This window comes from Pinus tabuliformis, chromosome 2_2 (genome assembly GCF_031772625.1).
Source record: "Pinus tabuliformis cultivar Carrire ecotype Pingquan chromosome 2_2, CPIR1, whole genome shotgun sequence".
Lineage (NCBI taxonomy): Eukaryota > Viridiplantae > Streptophyta > Pinopsida > Pinales > Pinaceae > Pinus > Pinus tabuliformis.
In genome coordinates, this window is record NC_142300.1 from 1221094443 (window position 1) to 1221112573 (window position 18131).

Here is an 18131-nt window from a genome sequence, read left to right on the forward strand (position 1 = left end):
TGTTTGGACATGTGTTGGATACCACCGTGATCATTTGTGACAACCAGAGTGGGATTCGTCTTTCTGTGGACTCCTAAGACAGGCATGAGGGAGTGGAGACAACCGGAGAGGTACACTGGCTACATGGCATTGGTCAATGAATTAGTAGATAGCGAGCCTTCCAATTATCAGGAGGTCCCACAGCAACAGGTGTGGCAGGATGCTATGGTTGAGGATTATTCCTTGATCATGCAGAATGATGTTTGGGAGGTTGTACCGAAACTAATAGATAGGGCGACTGTTGGATCATGCTGGATCTATAATATCAAGCATGATGCATATGTCAACATTGAGAAACACAAAGCTAGGGTCATGGCCTAGCGGTTCTCTTAGAACGAGGGAATAGATTACGAGGAGACCTTTGCTCTTATGGCTAGATACACTTCTATACGAGTCGTGATCTCATTAGCAACATAGATGGGATGGCAGATCCATCAGATGGATGTCAAGACAACGTTCCTAAATGATGAACTGGAGGAGGAGGTGTACATTGAACAACTAAAGGGCTTTGTGGCACACAATAGAGAGACACACGTGTGTAGGTTGAAGAGATATTTGTACGGGCTCAAGTAGGTTCCCAGGGCATTGTCCGAGCACATTGACAGATACTTGCAGGGCATGGGCTTTGTGAAGAGTGAGGTTGTTTCAAACCTCTACTATTTGGTGGTTGGGGAAGATGTTCTCATTCTTGTCCTATATGTAGATGACTTGTTCTTGACAAGTTCACTAAGGCTCATTGAGGAGAGTAAGAGGGATCTTGCAATTGAGTTCAAGATGAAGGATTTGGGGCTCATGCACTATTTTCTAGGCATGGAGGTGTGGCAGACGGATGGCTAGACTTTCCTTGGTAAAGGGAGATACTGCATAGAGATCCCAAGGAGATTTGAGATGGAGGATTGCAGAGCCATGTCTACTTCCATGATCACCAAAGATACTGCATAGAGATCCCAAGGAGATTTGAGATGGAGGATTGCAGAGCCATGTCTACTTCCATGATCACCAATTAGAGGAAGATATATGCATCTAGAGAGAGGGATGTGGACCCCACCTTGTTGATTTGGGGTAGCATTGGATATGCTCTAGCCATGAAAATTGGTGAAGAGGCTAAAGCACATGAGATCTCCAAGACCCAGAAATGGTTTGGGTAGATTCTAAATAGTTTTGGAGATATTAAAATAATTAATATTTTTAATGGAGTTCTTAAGTCTAAACTTAGGAAAAATAAAATATTAATGGGTATTAATATAAAACTAGGTTAGAAGGTTCCAAAAGTCATGGATCAAGCCAAATGTAATCTTAACCGTTGATTAGAGATTTAATCTCGGCCGTTGGAGGACCAACAAGAAAAGTATAAGAGGCTTGAGGGTCAGTTGGAGAACACACCGAGGGAGACCAGTCAGTTCAATTTCTGGAACGCGGTTAGTTGAGAAATTCGAACTAGTGGTCTAGAGAGTAGCAGGGCGTTGCAGGAGGCAGCAAGTATGGAACAAAGCATTGAGAATAGCACCGGGGAACAACACAGAGGTTGGAGAGGTAGACGCAAAGGCTGCAGACTGCGCAGTCACTGGAGGGCTTGCGTGGGTGACGCAAAGAGGCCCAATGCTGACGCAGAGAGGTAGGGGCTGACGCAAAAGGTTTGGGAGCAATGCAGAGGTTATCCAGGTTGACGTTGAGACTGGGAGAAGTGCTGAAGAATTTTCTCTCTATTGGTTAAGCTAGTTTGGCACCCAGTTGTACTGAAGAATTGCTGAATAATAAAATCCTCCCTTGCTGCATTGGTTTTCCTACATTGGGTTTTCCGAGGACTGATTGTCCAAAATATTTGTGTCAATGTGTTAATTCTTGTGCATGTGTTTGTTTCTGTATTATGATGTGCTATCTGCAACAAAATTTATTTTAATGTTTACTGAAGGATTTTCGTAAATAACTTATCGAGAAATAAGTAGGTAAAATAAATCAGCTGTTGCAGTGATAGAATTTTCACATGGTATCAGAGCAAGTAATCAGAGATAGGAAGGGAAAATCAATTATGGGTCGAGACCATGATGTAGAGGCATCTACGTCAGGAGACTCACACAGATTTTCAGAAAATTGCACAAGAGAAAGTGATTTCGATTTCTCTATGTTGGCTTCCAGGTTGGAAGAAGAAGTGGCTTGTGTGACTAGCTCTGCATCATTAGAGGTATGGTATATAGACAGTGGGGCCTCTTGGCATATGACGGGAATCCAAGAATGTTTCTCAGATTATCGAGAGGAGAAGATGAACTTTCAGATCACCAAGAGGAACAAGGCAAAATGTACTCTAGTAGGGAGGCGTACCATAGTTTTTCAAACAGAAACGAGAGAGTGGTTCCGTGCTACCAATGTGCTGCATGTACCAGGATTGGGGATGAAATTACTTTTCGTGTCGCAACTTCAAGGCAAAGGGTATGACGTTTTCTTCATCAAGGAGAGAGTATATGTCAAAACCCGAGTTGGAAAAAGAAAGCCCAGATCGGGATCAAAAGTAACAGGTTGTACAGACTACAACTAGAATCACCAATGGCACTATTAGGCAGTCATGGAGACAAGGATTTGAACGAACTAGGACACAGAAGAATGGGACATTTGCACCATGGAGCTCTGAGAATTCTCAAGAGCACTGTAACAGGAGTTTCAGATCTTAGTACGGAACGAGATGATGTATGCAAAGGATGTGCTCTAGGAAAGTATGGCAAGGCTGCATTTCCGAGAAGTAAAAATAGGGCCAAGAGTGTACTAGGATTGATACACTCAGATATTTGCGGACCCATGTCTGCTAAAGCTCTTAGTGGTGCCGAGTACTTCCTTACCTTCATTGATGACCACTCAAGGAAAACTTGGATTTATTTTCTGAAAACCAAAGATGAGGTTTTCTGTCGATTCAAAGAGTTCAGGGCTCTGGTGGAGAATCTAACTGGGAAGAAAATAAAAGTTTTGCGTTCAAATAGTGGTGGAGAGTATGTTGATAAGGACTTCACTGATTTTTGCGCTAAGGAGGGCATCATAAGAGAGTGGACAACTCCGTACAATCCGGAGCAGAATGGAGTAGCAGAAAGAAAGAACAAGACTATTGTAGAAGCAGCTAGGGCCATGATGTATAATCAGGATATGCCAAAATTCCTGTGGGTAGAAGCATGCAACACAACAATATATGTTCAGAATAGAACTCCTCATCGGGCATTGGGCAAGGTTACTCCAAAAAAAGTCTTCACAGGGAAGACGCTTGAAGTCAGTCATTTCAGGATATTTGGGAGCTTAGCATATTGCCGCATACCTGAGGAAAAGAGGAAGAAGTTGGATCAAACTGCAGAGAAAGGATATCTAGTGGGATATAGCAAGAACGTTAAGGCATACAGAATCTATCTTCCAGGGAGCATGAAGGTAGTAGTTCGACGAGATGTGAAGTTCATGGAAGACAGGGCTTTAAGAAAATCTCAAGAAATGCTTTCCGAGGAGCAGTCAAAAGAGGAACTGTTGGTCAAACCTCTTCAACCAACAGAAGAAAAGAATTTTTCCTCGGATCAGGAAGAATCACAAGATGAGGAGGAGCTAACAGAAGCACCTGCTAGCAGAGGAAGAACGAGTAGGGAACTTCGTCAGATTCTGCGAGATGCAGAGGAGTTGATCGGTGCGCCAAGGAACAATAAGAGGGAGCGAAAAAACCCGATAGATATTAGGCATTAGTAGCTCAGGATGGGGAGCCTGCCAATTTTCAGGAGGCAACTCAACATCAGGTTTGGTTGGATGCGATGGTAGAGGAGTACAACTCCATAATGGTGAATGATGTCTGGGAGGTAGTGCCAAGGCCTTAAGATAGATCAGTGGTAGGTTTGAGATGGATCTACAAGATCAAATATGCTGCAGACGGAAGTGTTGAGAAATACAAAGCCAGGTTTGTGGCTAAATGGTATGCTCAGAAGGAAGGAATTGACTACGAAGAGACCTTCGCCCTAGTAGCCAGGTATACATCTCTATTAGAACCATGATATCTCTTGCAGCACAGATGAGGTGGGAGATTCATCAGATGGATGTCAAAACGACATTTTTGAATGGTGTGATAGAAGAAGAGGTATACATTGAACAACCAGAGGGATTTGGGACACATGAGAAGAAGTCTCATGTATGCAGAATGAAGAAAGCCTTGTATGGACTGACAAATGCACCTAGAGCGTGGTATGGGTGAATCGATGGCTATGTGCAGGAAATGGGATTTGTCAAGAGTGACGCAGATCCAAATCTCTAGCTATCTGGTGTAGAGAATGAGCCTCTAATCTTAGTATTATATGTGGATGATCTCTTCTTGACAGGATCATCCAAGCTCATAGGGGATTACAAGAAGAATCTAGGCACAGAATTCGACCTGAAGGATTTGGGAGGAATGCATTATTTCTTGGGGTTGGAAGTTTGGTGGCAAAAGGGGGAGATCTTCATTGGGCAAGGGAGATATGCTATAGAAATCCTGAAGAGATTCAGGATGGAGGACTATAGACCCATTGCTACTCCAAATGATAATCAACTGGAAGAAGATTGATGCATCAAAAGACAAAAATGTTGATCCCACCTTGTACAAGCAGCTCATAGGGTCCCTAATGTATCTGGTCAATACCAGGCCAAACATTTTCTACGCTGTCAATACCCTCAGTCAGTTCATGGTGGAGCTGAAGAGGGTGCACTGGGCAGCAACCAAACATGTTCTCAGGTATTTACAGGGAACAATCGATTATGGGCTCTCGTACACTAGGGGTAAGGATATCAAATTGAGTGGGTTTACTGATGCAGATTGGGCAGGAAGTTCAATGGATCGGAAAGTACCTCTGGGTACTATTTCAACATTGGATCAAAAATGACCTCCTGGTGCAGTAGGAAACAAAAATCCGTGGATCTGAGCTCAGCTGAGGCAGAATATATGGCCACAAGCACATCTTCATGCGAGGCCATATGGCTCAGAAAACTGCTTGTGAATCTATTCAGAAGAAAGATGGAGGTGACCAGGATCATGTGTGATAATCAGAGTTGCATCAAGCTTTATGAGAATCCAGTGTTTCACGATCTGTCAAAGCATATTGATATCCGATGTCACTTTGTCAGAAACTGTGTCCAACGAGGAGCTATACAATTGAGCTACACTCTGACAGGAGAATAGGTGGCAGACATCCTTACCATGGCCCTTGGAAGAACCAAGTTTGATTATTTCAGGAGAAGATGGGGATGATAAAGAATCCATTTCAGTAGTAGAAATGGGTATGATGTTGCAAAGTAGTAGCAGTCAGCAGTAGCACGATGCAACATGATGAGAAGGAGTTTGCAGTGCAGATGCAGTGTTGGGAATATGGACCAACAACAACATGGATGTAGAGGGAGTTGTAGTACAGATGTAGCAGTGGCAGCGATAGAGCCATGGGCAACAATACAGGATGCAACAGTGTAGAGGATGTTGAGCAGGGAGGCTTAGGATCAACACAAGTACCGATGCAGTATGATCAGAGTAATGCTCAAGTGTGGATTATTACTAGAGCACAGTCCTCGCTAAGAGGGAGTGTTGATTTGGGGTAGCATCGATGTGCTCTAGCCATGAAAATTGGTGGAGAGGCTAAAAGCACATGAGATCTCCAAGACTCAGAAATGGTTTGGGTAGATTCTAACCGATTTGGGAGATATTAAAATAATTAATATTTTTAATGGAGCTCCTAATCCTAAACTTGGGAAAAATAAAATATTAATGGGTATTAATATAAAACTGGGTTAGAAGGTTCCAAAAGTCATGGATCAAGCCAAATGCAATCTTAGCCGTTGATTAGAGATTTAATCTCGGCCGTTGGAGGACCAACAAGAAAAGTATAAGGAGAGGCTTGAGGGTCAGTTGGAGAACAAACTGAGGGAGACCAGTCAGTTCAATTTCTGGAGCGGGGTTAGCTGCGAAATTCAAACTAGTGGTCTGGAGAGCAGTAGGAGGCAGCAAGTACAGAATAGAGAGTCGAGAACAACACCATGGGAACAACACAGAGATTGGAGAGGCAGACGCAGAGCCTCTCAGGCAAACGCAGAGGCTGCAGATTGCACAGTCACTGGAGGGCCTGCGTGGGTGACGCAGAGAGGCCCAGTGCTGATGTAGAGAGGCAGGGACTGACGCAGAGGGTTTGGGAGCAACACAGAGGTTATCCAGGCTGACACTGAGACTAGGGGAAGTGATGAAGAATTTTCTCTCTGTTGGGTAGGCCTGTTTGGCACACAATTGTACTGAAGAATTCCTGAATAATAAAATCCTCCCTTGCTACACCGATTTTCCCACATTGGGTTTTTCCGGGGATTGATTGTCCAAAATATTTGTGCCGATGTGTTAATTCTTGTGCATGTGTTTGTTTTTGTATTATGATGTGATATCTGCAGCATAATTTATTTTAATGTTTATTGAAGGATTTTCATAAATAACTTATTAGGAAATAAGTAGGTAAAATAAATCAGTTGTTGCAGTGATAGAATTTTCACACACCTTGTACATGAAATTGATAGGCTCTCTCATGTATCTAGTCAACACTAAGCCAAACATCTCCTATGCAGTAAACTCTCTTAGTTAGTTCATGGTGGAACCATTGAGAGTGCATTGGACAACGACAAAACATGTGCAAAGGGCATGGCATAGTTGAGTATGAGATTATATGTGCTTGAGGTGATCGTGTCGGGTTGGTGGGCTATATTGATGCAGATTGGGCAGGTAACAAAGTGTGCCAAAAAAGCACTTTAGGATGTTGCTTCAACATGGAGTTGTTTCCTGGTTTGACAGGAAGCAAAAGTTTGTGGCACTGAGTTTTGCAGAGGAAGAGTACATACTAGCAAGCATGGCTACATGCGAGGCCATATGGTTTGGTAAGTTTCTAATAGCCTTGTTTTGTTAGAGGGTTGAGATGATGGTTATACAATGCGATGATTAAAGTTGCATCAGGTTGTTAGAGAATCTGGTGTTTCACAACAGGTTCAAGTAGATAGACATCAAGTACCACTTCATTAGGTATTGTGTGCAGTGCAAGATTTTCCACCTGCAATATATACCTATAGATGAGTAGGTAGCAGATATTCTGATGAAGGCTTTAGGGAAGGCGAGGTTCATCTTCTTTAAAGACAAGTTGGGTGTTATTCAGAACACTGGTTTTCTCGTCGAGTTTTTCTTGAGACATTTGTTTGAAAACACTGGTGTTCATTATTTGTGTGTGTGCATAGTTTTCTTGGTTCCTGTGGTTATTTATTTTCTGTGAAGTTGTAGTAGTGTTTTATTTCGCATTTGCTGCAAGTATTTTGTAGAAGACAAATAATGTAATTAGATAGGAGAATAATAACCAGTAACTGCAACATAATCAAAATTTCACACAGAGGACGTCTCACTGGAGGAGGGGCAAAAACTTACCTCCCTAGTAAGGTGAGAGAACATGTTTACAATCAAGATCGGTCAATCATCCAGTCACCTCTTGAGCCATGTTAGAATGCCCAAAACATTAAGTAAAAGCATATGATTACAAAATTGTTAAAGTACTTACTGAATGGTGACCCACCTTCTTTCAAGAGGAATGTTGGATGGTGAGAGGTGTTTGACGGGTGCAAGTGGCAAAGAAGTGTGGCATGTCATCATATACTGAGCAAATGTAAGGCTGCTGGTTGGCTGTCCAAAGTAGGAGAAATTTTTTCTCCTATGAGGTTACCCACTTTTGGTGGGTAACATGGCCAATGGCTGGGATCAGATAATGAAGTTTTGGTACCAAATGTTACAAACAAAGTCAGTTATTACACAAAAATATTTAAAATGTCTAGAATATAAAGAAATTCATGTGGAATTATATATTAATAGTATATAAGTAATTGATAATAGAAAATATGATGATGAGAGTACAATTGGGGTCCCATATATATACCTAAGCAGGAGCGCCCATTTATAAAGAGTCATGTCCTTTCATAATTGTTAATTATATTGTATCAATTCTCATTATTATTTATATTTATTTTATACATATTTATGTTCATAATAGTCACCAGAAATGGGACTAGACAGTTTTGGGATATAAACGTGAGCCCATCCCATCATATATTGTGAATATGAAATCAATTAGTAATGTACTATTGTAGTGTGAATAGAAGATTGGGAACACAAACAGGAATCAGAATACAAAGTTGAATGGGATTGGAACTAGAAATGGGTCTCCTGGTAAGGTTGCTGGAAATATAGCTTTCAAAATCAAAATGATTTAAACTTTGATTATTGTATGAGCGTATTACCATTTTTCTGTAAAAATGACATTTTCGCATTCTTATGGTGTTTACCTTTCGACGTAATTCAAATTGACCAAAGGAAATGTAGCTTTAGTTGTTTTTTCTATTTTCTATCTTCCACTATGATGGGCTTTGCTTTCTTTTTTTTTTTTGGGATTTCAGCTGACTTGCTGGAACACATTGATTTAGATGAAATGTTTCTTGATCCAGGTGGTTCATTCCTGTCAACGTTGTGCTTGCTGCCATATCGGGCTCAGTAATAGGTTTTATTGTTGCATCAATTGTTCAGCCACCTAAGAATTACTTCAAGTTTACCGTCATACAAATTGGAATTGGTAATGTTTGACTCAGATATGAAGAATAACTTAAGATATTTCTTTTAATATCCAATTATGGAATAACTAATATTTGTCTATAATCTTTCATCTACTTTCAAATTGTTTTTATGCTCTTTTTGCCTTGAAGGTACAGTGCTTATGTACAATCCTTTAGCTCCTGGTAGAAATACTTTTAGATTGTCTCTATGATCTTTCTTTCTGGAATGAACGTGGTTCTTCAGGATATTGCATTCAATTTGTGAATTTGGCAATATGCTTATGATTGATAGATACATTTAAAATTCAGTTATTTTGGGTGTTTTGAGAGATAAACAGAAGAATACATAGAAGACAGGTAGTTGACACATACGATGGCATTTTAATGTTCCAAAATTATCTGATGTTCTGAAAAGTAATATTTCCGGCTTTTCCCTATAAATATTTTTGTGAATCATTTATTTTGTTTTATTTTATTTTATTTTGTTGATGAAAAGCATTCTGTACTTACTTTTCCATTTTGACCGACATCAGTGACAATTTCACCATCCACTCTTATTAACCGATTTAATGAATTTTAGAATGTATCTGTAGAGGAAGATGCCATAAACTTAGATGATGGGGCATTTGAAAATAACCTGGGGGCAACATGTGAACGTGGGGCTCTGTATGGCAAAAGGGATGGTGCAATTCTAATTTATAGTGTATGCTTGGGGAGGGACTTTAATGACGCAATTTAGGGCTGCTTTTATCTTGGCCTTCAATTTTGCTTGGAGAGGAATTTGAACATTCGAATTCAACGGGATTCCTTGTTAATTAACAAACTACTAATAGTAAATTGATCAGTGTTGATCACAATATACATGTCTGATGAAGAACGGCATACGTCCTTGGCAAGACATTGTTCCCTACATCTGGACCTCTCCCTTCATCAACTCCTTTCTGGGATATGCCTTACTCGTATTTGAGAATGGTGGTCGTTGCATTGGCGGTTTCTTACTCTAAATCTTCAGTGTGTAGATTGAGTTCTTTAAGACAGGCACAACCGTCCTCCAGCAAGAAAGAAACTCATTCCCTTTCTTTAGACTTGCAGTCCTCGTTTTCTGGTCAACAACCTCCACTTATAACCCCTTTAGCTTCTGCGCTGAAGCAGAAAGTGATGGTGATCACTTAGGACCTCCTCAAGAAGTGTGCAATGACTCTGTTCTCCATGACTGCTCCTCCCTAAATCAGTTAAAAAAGATTTCCTATTGGGCTCTCCTTGTCATCTTTGGATCCCAAGGGAAAGGCGACAACGTCTTCCTCTTCTCAGAACGCTGCGAGTAGTTCTTCTCCTTCTCAGGCAGTCTGCTCATGTGACTCGGGGAAAGATGTGGCCCTCTAAAATTCATTTTGGTCCAAGAAAATGGTGAAAGGTGGAAACATTCCACACCATTTTGCAGATTATGGGAGGACTCCCAATATTGCCTTCTTCACAACACCATGGTGGCTTGAACCAATTTACAAGCTCCTAGGGAGCTTGTCCAGGTTCTTCTATTCCTTTTGCCAAAGAAGCTCACACCTCTGTGTTATTCTGCATCTTATGTTGCTTTGTGGCTAGAGCTGACCTTCTGCTCCCATTGAGGGTTTTCATTCAATCGTAATAGCAAGTATTAAATCTTTCTCCAACAAGTGTATGATACACAGATTTACATGTTTTTGGCTGTTAGAATAGAATCTTCATAAATAGATTTTGAAATTCTGGGATTTTCTATGGCAAGCCTCTTTGACTTTCAATTTTTGTGCAGAAGACTTTTATGTTATTCACTTCAACATTGAACTGACAAACTGGTTGTCTTTGAATATGGACCCTTATTTGGGGTAAAAATTGTTTAGTGTGTGAAGCCTTAGCACCCAAGCTTTGACCTGTTGCTAAGGAATTCACATCCATTACCAGTTGGGTTAGGCTACTGAATGTGTAAATTTTTTCCTTGGGAAAGATGGGATTTTCCACAGTATTAGGGACTAAATGGATGTAAAATTCCCTTCCAATAATCTTACAAAATTCCAACGATTTTCTGAGTTTATATAATTTTTTTTTTTCACTGTTCTCTTTTTTCAAACATTTTGACAGCATACTGCTGTAGATTTCTCCTTCACAATTTTAACTTGACATACAGTGAATTAATAACTCAGAATTATACATAGAGCTGATACATGAGTTTTATCTTGATAAACAACTAGAACAGTTCTATATATTCACTGTCAAATACAATGGAAATTGAATGAGACAGAGGAACCTGGGAGTTTGGTTCCAACAAGGTGGCCTTCAGTTTATCAGTTCTTCTCAAGGAAATTAGTCATAAGCTTCAGCCTCTTTACTTGACATGTCCAGCAGTACCATTCCCTCTTTAACACAGCCCAGTCATATTGAAATTGTGCAAACAGCTCCTACGCTCAGTCAGTTAGAGAAATGGACTGATATTAAACTCGGACCAGCCTTTAAACTTGGTCTTTACCAGCAATAACACCCAGCTCTCACACCCAGATCTTCTGTTGGTTCAATACGCTGTCCCACAGCCCAATAATGGTCACGCTCAGCCAAATGAGGAAGGAGATATGCCAGGAATCGTACCAGAATTATTTGAGGGAACTTGGCCCAGTTATGAGCATAGAAACTCAGCCCAGAATCTGTCAGAGACTCATCCAGCTCCAAAGAAGAAGGTACACGGCTCTTAGCTCGATTTCTGTAAGGAAGAGCACGTTCAGTCACAGTTAATGAGTGATTTGTCCCTCTTTCTTTTAAAGAAACTCGTGCCTCAAATCTCCTGAACTTGTTCTGCCCTTATCTAGAGGATTTGACCAGCAAATCTGTGAGGAAATCTGGTCCTTCTCCAACTGTAAGAATGGCTTCAGTTTTGGCATGGGTTTGCTCCTTGGAAGATGAAAAGTGATGAACAATAAATCAGAGATTCAACTGATAACAAGTCTTCTAACTCAAATCTCTAGAAAATCTTTTTCTCCTTTGAATTTCAACAGTGAAATCTAAGTGATTTCACTCGTTGAACGGCTAGAGTGTCTAGCTTCAACACTAAAACCAGCTATGGCGGCTAGGGTTTCCAAACCCTAAGCTTCACCTCAAGAAAACTCTCCAAGAGCTCTTTTCTCCAAACAGAGTGTCTAGCTTCAACACTAAAACCAGCTATGGCGGCTAGGGTTTCCAAACCCTAAGCTTCACCTCAAGAAAACTCTCCAAGAGCTCTTTTCTCCAAACACTCAAATCCACGAATGAATGAGGAGAGACCCACTCATTTCCCTTTTTATAATTCCCTTACCTTTTCCCTTCAATTAAATATTAAAAGCACTTTTCCTTTCTTTATTTAATAAAGTGACTTTTATAAACTAATTAAAGTCACTTTTAATGCCGGAAAGTGCTTAATTCTCCTATGTGGTCACACTGGCCACCCAAAGCCCCTTTTCATCATCCTGCCCTATAGATGTTTTTGTCCTAATTCCAATGAGCTATTATACTAAGGTGTTTCTCCAAGTAATCGGCTCGAAACATCACCTTAAGCGTAATTAATTAAAATATGCTCGTTAATAACTCTGTTCTACGAAAATCATCGTAGTGCAACGAAACCAAACGCAAACCATGTGGAATTGATCGTGATGATGAAATATGGTAAGCGATCTCAGTCGGACCCTGTAGAACTCCTTAAAACCCTCTGGCCACTAATAATGTAATCCAACTCCTATGACCTAGCTGACATAAGCTCTAGAGGCTCGTCCTAATCTCATCCCAAGATAATGTAAAATTGGGGACATTACAATGGATAATATTTACCTTTCAGTCTCCCCCTTCAAAGGGTTTGGTTTCCAGAACTACGTTATGCATTATTTTGGACCATAGAAATGGCTTTCTATAAGGTATGAACGTTAAAAGAGAATGAATATCTTGGAAGCAAACTCTTGACTATGAATATATTTGTTTCTAGCATAGATACTTATGCTTTTGGGCATTTATCCTCTGCTCTTGTGCTTTATTGACTATGTCTAGTAATGCAATCAAGAAAGAGGAAGCCATTCAAAAACTGAAAAAGTGAGAACAAAAGATTTGGTAGTTAAAGAAATTTGAGAACAAAGTCGATTTTAGCATTCCTCTAGTCTTCATCAACTATGCATTAGGAAATCTTGTTAATTCACTTGTTGCTTAGTGAGTGATTTTCCTTTAGCTTGGTGCACTACTATAGTTCCCAAACATTGATTTCTGTATGGTTGTGTGGATGGACACAATTTTTTATAAGGTGATGCAGTAGTAGTAGAGGGGATTACTTTTCCAGATTTAGGTGACATGAGATTTTCTTTATTTAGAAAGTGCTTTTTGGTTCAACATTAGTACTGTTTTTAAATTTGGTAAAATATGAGTTACAATTATTTCCAGTCTCAGCTATCCTTCTATTTGTCTGGGCAATCTGTTTATTGAGGTTGGGTGCACTTCTCAAGGCTAAATTTAGGGTTTTTCTTTTGTTATGTTCCTCGTTAACTGAAATATAATATTTAAAGCAACAAAGGTGGAATATATGTGTAGAAAGCAAATAAACATAAGGAGACGAAAGGAAATATGGCTGCGGAAAGAAAATAAAGAGAACCAGAGTTGGAAATAACAATATTAAGCAGACCTTTATTGATATTCAGAAGTAGATGTAATATTCACTTGCCTCTTTAAAGGGGCAATCCCAAACATGAGCAGAGCTCCAAATACAACAATATTCACTTGACAATTGATTACATGGCTTCTTGATCTGAATGGGATAATTATATTGTTTGTCATACATCTCAATGCTTTTAGAGTGGAAAAAGTTGAGGAATCAGCTCACAAGACATTTTTTGGTTGTAAAAGTTGCTGCTTTAGAGCCACAACTTTTTTGCCCTTTTCTATACACACAGACCTTTCCAACGGTGCAAGAATCGCCTCAGTGGGAGTATGTATGCAAAAGTTATGACACTCAGAAGTTGACCTTCCTGTTTCGACCACCATAATCTAGGAGAATGCCATGTCAGCCCCCATTACTTAAGGAAAAGGGGCTCACAACGTGATCACGATGAAGACTCTAGAAGAATTCATATTGTAACTCTAATTATGAGTTGAAGGAGTGAAACCTAACTGTTGATTTGGGGTAGCATCAGATGTGCTCTATGCCTCAAATTTTGCAGGGAGGCTTGGGCACATGCATTCCAAAGAACCCATAAACCATTTTGGGAAATTCCACCCAGAGACAATTATATTAAAATAATTAATATTTTTAACGAGGTTCCTAAGTCTAAACTTAGGAAAATTAAAATATTAATGGGTGTTAATCTAATTTTATGAAGTGAGAAGTTCTTAGGAGGAAAATTTGACTGAGGAGATTTCTTGCAGTTGAGTGGCAGGGATAGCACCTTTCGGAGAGAGAGATTCTTAGTCGAAGAATTATCAACAGAGAGAGGTAGAGAGTGATCCAACAACTCTCAAGCAGTGGCAGTGCTGACCCAGAGGGGATGACGCAGAGCCACGCAGAGGCAGCACAAAAGCCAGTGAGGAGTTTGAAATTTGCAAAGGGAATTCGAGTTTCAGAAGTCGGGAGTCGGGGTGTGAGACCGAGAGGTAGAAATTGAATCTCCTGGGCAGCAAATCAACCAGCCAGAGGAGTGACACAGTCCCGAGAGAGCTTGATGTTGGGCTGACGCAGACACTGCGCAAAGGCAGCTAAAAAAGTCGGGGGCAATCAGTTTGGGGCTGGATCGGCCAGGATTTCTAGTGATAGTGTGAGGTAACCTCACAATTCTTTCTGCCAATGTTTTCTCTGTAACTGAATAACCCTGTGAGGTATTCAAAGATGTATTAAAAATTTGCTAGTGCTTAATAATAATAAACCCTCAGAGCTGCTACCCCAGTTTTCCCGCATTTGGGTTTTTCTGGGGACATTTCTCCAAAAATAACAGTGTCCTATGTGTTTGTATTTCCTTGCTCAGTTTCTACATTTCAAAATCGTATTTAATTTGGTGTACGCTGCTTCAGTAATTTACTTCAATATTTCAAGAAGAAATCTGAAATAAGTTTGTAATCTAATTTACGATCTAGGTGAAGTAGATTCGGTTGGTTGCAGTAGGATTCCAAAGATTTCAGGTCTAGGAATTTTCACACTAACCACTAGTAGGCTATTGTGCTGTTATAACTGAGCCACTAGGAGGAAAAGGGGTTCCATTCTTTTCGAGTGCATTTGTTCCATGGACGAGCAAAGTTGCTAAGAGGGATAGGGGGAGAGCACACAGAGAGGATTTGTGTTTTATAGTAGCCCATGGGCCATAGGCCTTACTTCTTTGTACTCACAACCATTTTCTATTAAGAGAAATAGAGCAGAGCGACCTCACCTTCCAACTAGGTTTTACCCTGAAAGGGTTTCCTTGAATATATCTTGTGTCAAATGTGGTTTGTGAGTTTTTATTTTGCTGTTCTCTATTTTCTGCATAAATTTTAATTTTCATGCATACGTAATAAACAAAAATCTACAGATCCATAAATCTAAAGAGAAATAAACCATCATAGTTTAGATTTCGATTTTTAAGTATTATTTTATTAGATCTATTGTGTCGAACAGTCCAATGGAATATCCATGATAGTTAACAGATCATATTGGTATCAAATTAAGTTTCTTTGGGTATATTGTGGAGGCTTGCGAGGGATCTAGATAAGCTAAGCCAAAAGGCATAAAACCACAGTTATGGCTTACAAATTTGTGAATAACCCTCGTGATCCTGCAGAGGAGAGGTTTCCATGTCTGGAAGCACAAGTTGCAGATATAAACTGTAACGTGATTCTCCTCATGGTGGCCTTGAACAATAAGCTCGAGCTATTCAGAGAAGATGGGGGTTCTAACACAAAGGTTCGATTAAAGGGGGGAGATCAGGGAGATCGAGATGAAATTAAGAATGAGTCGAAGAAAGGACCAAAAAAGATCAAGTCAATTCGAGTGTCGTGAACCATTTGTTAGAATAATAATCCATTTGTTAAGTTGTTATTTTGTGTGAGAGAATTGTGGACTGATTGATTGAAAGAATTATGGAGTAATTTGTGGAGTTATTGATTGAAAAATTTGTGGAGATGAAAAATCTCAATATCTCTCCTCATGTATAAATATATGCCTCTATTAATGAAATTTGATTTGAGTTGGTGTGTGAGAGCTGTGTGTTTTATTGTTAAATATTTATGCTCTGTAATTTATTTTTTACTGTGCTGTGCTTTCTTTCATTTGGTATCAGAGCCATTGCCCCAAAGCTCTGAGAGTTCGTGAAATTTGTGAAATATTTGTCAAGACACCCAAGTGTCAAAAAAAATGTTTGATGGTTTGAATCATGTGCATAATATGTGGTGGAGTGTCCTGCGTCATAAGGAGTCGTAAAGATCTTGCAAAACAGAATTTGTGAAGAATGTTTCCTGAGCATGTGTGCCTAAGAGCTTGCTTATGAAGAGGAGCCGTGTTAGTGAGAAGTTGCTAGTTTGCATGCGTGAAGAGTTGCATGCAATCATTAAAGTTGTGAAGACCTTGCTTGTCTGCTTGGTGAACACTCTCTTGATGAGTTGCGTATTAAATAAACAAAACGCGTGTGTGTTGGACTATCTTTATGAACTGCGTATTGAATAAAACAAAGCACTATGGAGCCATGATTTGCATGGACCTATGGAGCAAATGATTTGTATGGACCTATGCCTACATGTGAATTCTCAACATTAATTTTATAGTCTTAATAACATACATTGAATATGCGTGAAATGTGAATGGAGTGACTCACGTGAACTTTAAAATTAAAAGGTATTTTTGTGCATCTTTCATTCAACGTGCACATGGAGTGGAGTGAATGTGAAATCAAGAAAAGTGTGAGTTGAGTGACCTTTCAGGATGGATTTAAAATTCCCCCTTTTTCATTATGTGAAATATTTATGAGCTGGAGAGTTAGTGGACAATACTTTTTGGTATGAGAGAGCATTAGTGGAGGAATTGAATTTTCTATGGAGGAATTTTTTTTGCATTTTCTTTATGTGGATAAATTGTAATGTGGAAAAATATTTTTATTGAAAAAGGATATTGTATATATTTTCTCACAACTAGTGTAAAAAGGTTATATTACCTTTTCTCTCTCATTAAGAGATATTGTACTCATTGAGAAAATGTATTAAGCAAGCTCTTCATTGTACTCAAATATTAATAAAAATGATATTTTGTGGTGGTGGTTGAGTCCCAATTTTTGGGACATTTGGTTCTTGCCTCGAGTTGAAGTGGGACACATTGTATCCTTTTGTGCATTTTCTCTCTATTACTCTCTCTTACTCTCCTCATGGCAATAAGCAGTATTGTATCGCATAAAATTGTTGGCACAACCTATTTTTATTGGAGCAAACACATGCAACCTGTTAGGTCCCTATAATACTAGTGATTACCTATAATATTCCTAATTAGCCATGGCTAATTGGAATATTCGATTTTGTTCAATTTTTGCCTTGTATAGTTATTTGTAAATAAAAAAAGTGAGGACGGGGGACATAACTCACTTTTAGAATAAAAAGTCACTTCCTAGTAGCACAACGTTGTGACTTAAAGGGGGCCAAGGGGGGACGCAGAAATGGAGCCCACGCAGACACATGGAGAGACTGCGCAGGAGGGAAGGAACACGTGGCAAGAGGGGAACCACGCAGGAAGAGGTGAGCCTTGGGATTGAGAGAGGCGAAGGCTATAAAAGAGAGAGGAGCCCCCTCATTTTGATCATTCAGTTATGTGCATTTGGAGCTAGTTGTTTCGACTTCTGAGCACGCTGGCTGTTTAGCTAGTCTGCAGCGCTGTTTAGTGCATTGAGTGTCTCCGTTCAGAGATCTCACCCTTAGCCCTGGGGGACTTCGAGTGCCTGCTCGGGCAAGGTATTTCCGTTGGCATTTCAGTAGTAGTTTATCAACATTTCAGCAGCAGTTTCATCAGCTTTCTGGAGGACTGCGCAGCACTGAGAGAGGGACGCAGTTCTTTCCGGCAGTAGTGTTGGATTGGGGTTTTTGCAGGAGGATTTATGCTGGGTGATTGAGCAGGGGACCCGCCCTTGCCTATTGGAGGATTCTTGGCAGAGTTTTAGGCAGAGTTCTGGAGGGGTTTCTGCAGTGGCAGCGCAGAGCATCGAGGAACTGCACAAATCCCCAAGGGGGTGATTCGCGGTGGTCGGCTATTCCAGGAAAGCTTTCTGGGTTTCTTGAGTAGAGCCCGAATCCAGAGTTTCAACTTTTTTCGAGGAGGGGAGCAGCCCCAAATCATCATTTGTTTTCTAACAGCAGCAGCAACATCCACCCAGAGAGGCCATTCTTTGTTATTCTGAGAGCATTTCTTCACTTGCCTTGTGTAAGTCGAGGTGCCTTCTTTTTGATCACCTCCTGTACTTAGCTTATTGCTCAGTATAATAAAATGGCCTAGCATTTTATGCTGCATTTCTCGAGTATCTGCTTAT

At 40.1% G+C, this 18131-nt stretch overlaps 2 protein-coding genes across 3 annotated transcripts in view; one reads left to right on the top strand and one right to left on the bottom strand.

Annotated features, from left to right (window-relative positions):
* The window catches only part of LOC149197888 (protein PIN-LIKES 6-like), a 442686-nt gene that overhangs the window by 171508 nt on the left and 253047 nt on the right, over window positions 1-18131 (bottom strand). The gene's annotated exons all lie outside the window — the stretch shown is intronic.
* LOC149197889 (protein PIN-LIKES 6-like) overlaps window positions 457-18131 on the top strand; it is a 162047-nt gene continuing 144372 nt past the window's right edge. Inside the window, exons 1-2 of the mRNA XM_089406195.1 lie at window positions 457-608; window positions 8527-8651. Of these exons, the coding sequence (XP_089262321.1) occupies window positions 457-608; window positions 8527-8651 (277 nt within the window). The remainder of the gene's footprint in view (window positions 609-8526; window positions 8652-18131) is intronic.